General features: G+C 41.7%; 1 protein-coding gene across 5 annotated transcripts in view; it reads right to left on the bottom strand.

Moving 5' to 3' along the window:
- Positions 1-4,197: 4,197 nt before the first annotated feature.
- mthfsd (methenyltetrahydrofolate synthetase domain containing) overlaps positions 4,198-7,041 on the bottom strand; it is a 54,269-nt gene continuing 51,425 nt past the window's right edge. For all 5 annotated transcript variants that reach the window (XM_078544595.1, XM_078544597.1, XM_078544594.1 and 2 more), the window contains one exon: positions 4,198-5,141. In XM_078544595.1, coding sequence (XP_078400721.1) covers positions 4,587-5,141 — 555 coding nt within the window. In that variant the 3' untranslated portion in view covers positions 4,198-4,586. The remainder of the gene's footprint in view (positions 5,142-7,041) is intronic.

The raw sequence follows: 7,041 nt of genomic DNA, 5'->3' as shown, positions 1-7,041 counted from the left end.
GTGTTTCCAAATGCATTGGTTCAAAATAGTAACCCATTCACTTTCACGCTAAAAAAATGATACTGATTGAAACTTTTAAGCTTTACTAACAATATTCTGCAAACCTCCTCCTTTCAGACTGGATAGCCTGTTAGCAACTGCAAGTACTGTATTCTGACAGTTAAGTGACAGTGAGTCCGGGATCAGATCAGAGTCAGGAAAAATCAGAAAGCTGACTGACTGCCAAGCAATATCAATGGCAAAGAGACTTTGTAGAAAACACATAAAGGGGTAAGGTGTTTGAAACTGTCAGAGGAATCCTGAGAGGTGAATAAGAAGAGAGCTTGTTGCTGCTCAGCTCATCAAACAAAGCTCCAGGGTCACTCCAAGCAATTATCATTAATCTGTTCTGCACCGAAGTGCTGAACAAGGCATTAGCTTGAACGTAAGAAAAAGGTAAGAAGAAACATTAGCATATTGAGCTTGTCCCTCTGGTATGTTAACTCATTCAGTTCAGTATCCAACTGCATTGTGAGCTCCATGAATATCTTGGACCCCACCACCTTACCTGATTGATCATTCCAAACATGGCTCACACTTTGAATAAAGGTACTTTTCCCTTTATATTTGACTTTTCACTGAACTTTAAGATTAAATTATATCCTCTTCTTCTAATGGAATGATTGACAAACTAATATTAGGTTCATCCTATCTATCTATGTAATTTAAAAACTTATAAGCCTCAATGACCTTAACCTTCTTTCTGAACTGTAAAATTTAAGCTTCTGTAATCTTAACTTCTAACTTATCCCCTTTATATTTTGAATCATTCTCTAAACCTCTCCAATTCATGAATGTCACTTATTTAGTGACCAGTAACACATTATGGTACTCCAAAGAGGGTCTGAACAGTGTATTATAAAACCTTAGCATAACTTACAAAAACTCATATTCCACAGTGACAACCTATCCTAGCGTTCTGTTTAAGTGCTTCTCCACATTGTATCGGCATTAAAAGTGATGAATGTCACTCCAACGTCACTTTTAAACACTCTCTGCTTTTTTTTTACTTTTTGATCGCCTGGGCATATGAAGTGTGTGAAAACCCATCATTATTCTTCTGAGTCTACCAACAAAAAACACAGAGCAAAGCACACAGGTAGAGTTCTGTTTGCCTGATGTGAAGCACATTCTCTCCATATAGGGGCACCGCAGTTAAAACCACCTAGCTTACCAGCATGGAGTGTGGGAAGTTTTCCTGTGGCTTTGTCGGTTGGAACCATTATGTTATTATTTCTCCTCATATGCAACACTTCATTTGTCAGTATTAAGTTTCTTGTGCCAATCAAACAGAAGCGTGGAGGATTTCCATAGGGTTTCACACGATTTACTGCCGTGACTTTAGCAGGGACCCAGGGGAAACAGCGTCAATCCGGTTTTTAGCATTAAGCCTTAAGCTCTACCATTTTTTAGGCTATTTCTCTGGGGGGCATCTGCCAAAGTTACAACAGTAGATCAGAAAAACCACTGTGGAAATTCCAGGCTTAGATATAGCTCACTGCACTTGAGTGAAAAAAGGTTTAATGGCAGGGTGATAATATCCTCTCAAATTCACAATGTCAAGAAGGGAATTTGTTACCTATATCAGGTTGGAGGTTTTGTGAAAGCTTTGAATCCTGCAGCTTAAGCTGTCCTTGAATTAACCATTTATGAATCTTATTGGATTTATTTTGTTGTAATAATATTAACATTGTCCCTGGAACCTGCATATTTCCTGAAAACGCCACCAGAATTAACAGACTGATCAATTATATTTTTCATGTCGACACTGTTTGTTTTGCAATTGCAGGTTTCAAAATGCAACAAGTACTTCTCTTTTTTAAAGAAATTCCTTGAAGACTTCAGAGATATTGAGTAACCTTGTCAGAACAGCAAACATCTCATTCCCTTCCTTGTAGCTTGCTTCCCTCTAGTGGTGAAATATGGACCATACTAACTGTGGAGAAAAATGAATATGAAGTTTGATGTTTCAAAGGAAGAAAGGGACAGATTTTGTAGATTGTTGCACTTACCTCACTAGGGGAAAGCGGTGGCATAGTGGTATTGTCACTAGACTAATAATTCAGAGACCCAGAGTAATGCTCTGGGGGCCTGGGTTTGAATCTCACCATGGCAGGTGGTTAAATTTGAATTCAATAAAAATAATCTAATGATGACCATGAAACCATTGTTGATTGCTGTAAAAACCAACCTGGTTCACTAATGTTCCTTTAGGGAAGGAAATCTGCCATTCTCACCTGGTCTGGCCAGACCCACTTGACTCTGAAATGGCCTAGCAAGTCAGTTCTCAAGGGCAATAAATGCTGGCCTAGCCAGTGACATCCCCATCCCATGAACAAATTTTTAAAAATTGTACTTAATGAATGAGGAATACTGATTTCAGAATCTTGCACATTATTCTATTTCATTATGACCATTTACTTATTGTTACTATTTTTCTTTTTAAGTATTCATAGTCAGTAGATGTACTGGCAACCAGACAGAATTTTAATTCAATTCGATTTTCTTTAAAGTTCTCACTCCCCCTCTGCTTCCTTTACAATAAAAATTATAGAAATCTCCTTTTAATGCAGTTTGAATCTACACTAGATTTGGCTACATTGACAAAGGGATAGTAGGGACCTAAAAGAGTCAAGGGGCAATTTTGCCCAGATATCTCAGATGCTAAAAAGTCTCAGAGGTGGCTAAGATGGGGTCTCAATCTGCAATGCCATTTTAGCCTACTATTACTGCAGGACATCACCTTGGTAAAGGACTTGAAATGCATGCTAGAAACAGTCAACTGGACGATAGTTAAGTGGCAGGTTGACACTCATTAAAGAGGCTGCATCGTGTTTTAGTGGTTAGCACTTGGCCTAACCCCCTCTCCTAACTGGCAACTGTCTTCTTGTGATGTTAGGTTACTAGGTTTATTGAATTGGTAATATTCAATTACCAACTGAATTCAATTACCAACTGGGTAACTTGCTCAGATGGGGCATCATTACCGCTATGTTCTAGCTTGGCGGGGCAGACTATATACCTGTTTTAGAAGCTGCCCGATTTTCATCCCATTTGGTGAAAATATCCCCGTCTAATCCATTATTTCAATGCTTAAATGGAACTGCATCCCTTTAAGGCCATAATGTTCCAAGCCAAGCAGTTGTTTAGTAAAGGAACTATACAAGCCAGAAATTTTAAGTTCCAGGTCAGAATAAAATATAGCACTTTGAAGCATAATAAGCAGAACTATTCATTCAGTCCTATGGATAACCAAGGGTCTCTGTGAAAATACAAATGGCAAAATATTCTCTGCTTATGGAGTACATTACCAAACCTAGAAGGTAACCTGTCTCGAGCAGACAATTGGCCCCTTTCATTATGCAATGCATTTCAATTCAGAAGATACAATTTTTCAGAATGTGGGTAAAGCTCTTAATATTGCATTTGTTGCCCCTCCTTAGTTACCCCAGGGCATTAAGAGTCAAACTGTGAAGTGTAGACTGGAGTCACACATATGTAAGGCCAGGCCATGTATAAGTGGCAGATTCCTTTTTCTAAAGAGCAGTTCCAACCATTTTTCTCTCAGCCAGTGTCTAGGCATTTGCATTTTCATTCCATCGGTCACATCATAATTGGTCCATGCCATTTTAATAGGACTTATACATAATTAACAACTTAACAAACGGCCTTACCTTGGACATTTCCTTATCGTATGTCTATTTGCTCACTTTACACTTTCTTTCATAGTTATTGAACTTTTTCTGACTTCCGTCCACCACTAAAGACAATGGACACCATGCACATGCTCAGTGTGATTTCTTGCCTGACATACTGGCATCAGGCCTATGCACTGTTACCCTGAATGAGCCAGTAAGATACTCTTCCTCTCCAGGATTACATCACATCTCTCCTGAGATTAATTTCTGTAGAAAATGTACTTTCTGAAAGGTCTGTGGCCCTCACTCTAGTCAGTTACAAGCCTTTTGGCCACTTAAAGCATGTGAAGTAAATCTTATTACAATAAAGTTCTGATGGACCATGTTTCTACTGTTAACAGTAAAACTGCTGGAATCCATTAATTCTCCTGGCAAAATAAAACATAGGCATCATGGAATTAGTGAAGTTAAAAATCTGAAGGGAGAGAACTTTGAATACAAACATTATCAAGAACAAAAAGTAAATTGATGGTTTTATGTTCACATATGTGTCAATCAAACTGTGAGCACAAGCTTGTATTCACTTGATGCTTTCTATAAAGCTGAATAGGGAATACACACAAAATCAGTTGCAGCGTTTTATATGGTTTCTATATTATAGAGGCAATCATGTTAAGTCAGACACCACATGCTGTGACAGAGTCCCATAGTATCCAGCAGATAATATCTGCATCACATCGGAATAGATCTTTGAATGCTCAGGCAAGACGACGTTTCTAATTCCATTGACTGTTCACGAAATTCATGTGTGTTCTTTGACTCCCTTGCATTTTACACATCTCAATACAACCGACACTTTTAAAACACTTTAGATATGTGAAGCTTGATGTTGACATTTTTGGTATGTGATTAGACTAGCAGTTGTTTGCTCGGTTCTTCAGTGGTTTGACTTCTTGATCTGTTGCCTCTCTGGCTCCTGGCAAGTTCAACTCTAATCATACTCCCACTTATACTTAGCCCAGCTAGGGAAGTTACAGCTTCTTCTGCAGTTACCTCATCCTTATAATCAAGAAAAGCCCTGTGCTGGGCACCCTGCCAGTTCAGACGCAATGGAAGTGCATTGTGATCTCTCAAGATAATCTTCAACTCACTGACTCTCAGACTTTGAGGTATGTTACCCATATAAACAGCAGTAACTCTGCTTGGAGCATTAAGCTGCACTTTACAGCCGGATTCCATTTCCTCTTCACTGGCTTCACTATTTCTGGTCACTTCAATTGGATTAGTTTTAATCTTGGCTGTGCTTCCGCCTCTCGCTGATGGCTTCCTTACGACCGACATCCTCTGCCTTTCCTTTTTCTCCACAAGCCTTTCGTCCCTCAGTGTAACGTCCTTTCCCGCTTTTTTTTCCCTGAACTGAAGGCTTTTAAGGATTGGAATTTTTTCCATCATCTCTGAATCCACCTGGGCAACAGGAAAGGGGAAAACACAGAGTTGAAGGAGAGTCTGAATGCGAGCGAGGTGTGCTGTTGTTTGAGACACAATGGGAGTGATTTTTAATCAGTGCTCAAACCAGGCAAGAAGTCAGTGGTGTGGCCAAAAGACAGAGCCAGGAGGTCAGGCTTGGCCCTCATCGGCATAATTTGGACAAGCTGTTTGACCTAGTTCAATGAGTGCTAGCCAGAACCTCATCACACTGAGGTGGGGAAGAGAAGTCCAGCTGCTCGATGGATAAGCATAGCAGTAAAAGAAGAGGGAGTCAGCCAGCAACAGCCTCTAGTACTTTTCTGGGACGACAAAACAAAAAAAGGTACTCCTGCTCCTCCCGACCCAACAAAATGCCTTCCCCGCGCAGCAAGCAAAGGAAAGCTGCTCCTGGAACCGCCTCCAGCAGTCTCTTTAGGGACCACTTATTAGGTTGCTCACTGCCTGGTAAAAATGAGCAAGACCCATTTGTACCTGAAACTTGTCAACCAGGTTCCACAATGTTGTAAGGCTCTGAGTTGTAGCCTTTCCACGCTTTCCGGCAAGAGCGTGCGGTGCTCCCATTTACGAGTTCAGCTGAAAATTGTACCAAAAGGGCCAGGGGAGTCCACGGTGCAGTTAAGCTCTTTTCCCACCCTTCGTAGCTGCTTTCCATTGCTGGCTGTTTCCCAAGTGGATAAAGTGGATGGGGGAGGGGTTCACAAAACAATTGAAAATTGCCCCTTATGCCGCTTGGTTATTTTTCTATTTAAAGTTTCACAAGAGGAACCGTCAATGCAACTACTTAAAACTATTTGTCCAGATAAGGCAAGTCAATTGGCTTGGTAGTGCTCATGACAATTGTTAACTTTCTAAGCTTGGAGAGAAACACGTATGGTTTTCCCACACTTGAGGCCAGCATCAGACACTCCACGTTCGTGGATAATATTGTACTATTATGTTGTGCCATGTACTCATTCCAACCTCAGAAAAAGTACCAGGAAGATACTTCCATATCTGACACTAGCCAGCTCAACACGGCGCCAATTAATGGGCAACTTTATGCCATGGACACTTATCAATTAGGAGGTTGTGTGAGAATGCCCCAAATTATTTACTTTAGTTCACCTACAGACAAATATTTGGAGGTGAGGGCGGGGGGGGCGGGGCAGTGGGCATGTAAATTTGTGCTGCCGGCTGGTGTTCAGGTTTTCTGGTGCCATCGGTTCTGGGATTGGGGTCAGAAGAGCTACCCGCCTGTAAGCAGTGGGTAGCCAATTAAGGGAAATAAATGGCTATTAAAGGCAATTGTCAGAGGTCATCTGGAATTTTCCAGTCATCCTGTGGGTCTCCCACAGCCGGGGGGGAACAGGGCACTTGCCTGGAGGCGGCATCCTGGCAGCAGGCCAGGGAGCCAGCACTTGAGGTAGACTTGGAGACCCTTCCCACCTGCATGGTTACAGCTCCTGGAGTCGCCCTGTAGAGGAGTCCCCGCTCCACCATGGTAGCCCCGGAGCTGTGGCCATTTTTGAATTCAAAATTTTAGAAGTGGCTGAGAGGGCGCCTCATGGTGGAATGGTAGGCCGCAGCTCCTCCCATACTGGTGGGCCTTCTATTGGCCCTCAAGCTTAGAGAACCCAGGCGCCACCCATACTTGGATGGTAAACACATCTTCTGGCTGCCAATTGGCCAGCTGAGGGAAATATCACTGCCGGGTGACTGTTCTCCACCAGATCGGGACCCCCATTTAACCCCCAACGTTAGGGTCCCTGACCAAAAACCCAAAATTCTGCACCCAATTTAGATTGCTTACTGACATCATAAGGAGGCTTTCACTGCACTACATAGAATTAAAACTAAGTGTACAATGCAGATTGCAATGGTGCAATTCACAGATTCA

Source organism: Cetorhinus maximus, chromosome 6, assembly GCF_964194155.1.
Source record: "Cetorhinus maximus chromosome 6, sCetMax3.hap1.1, whole genome shotgun sequence".
Classification (NCBI taxonomy): Eukaryota; Metazoa; Chordata; class Chondrichthyes; order Lamniformes; family Cetorhinidae; genus Cetorhinus; species Cetorhinus maximus.
This window is presented reverse-complemented; position numbering and strand designations above follow the sequence as displayed.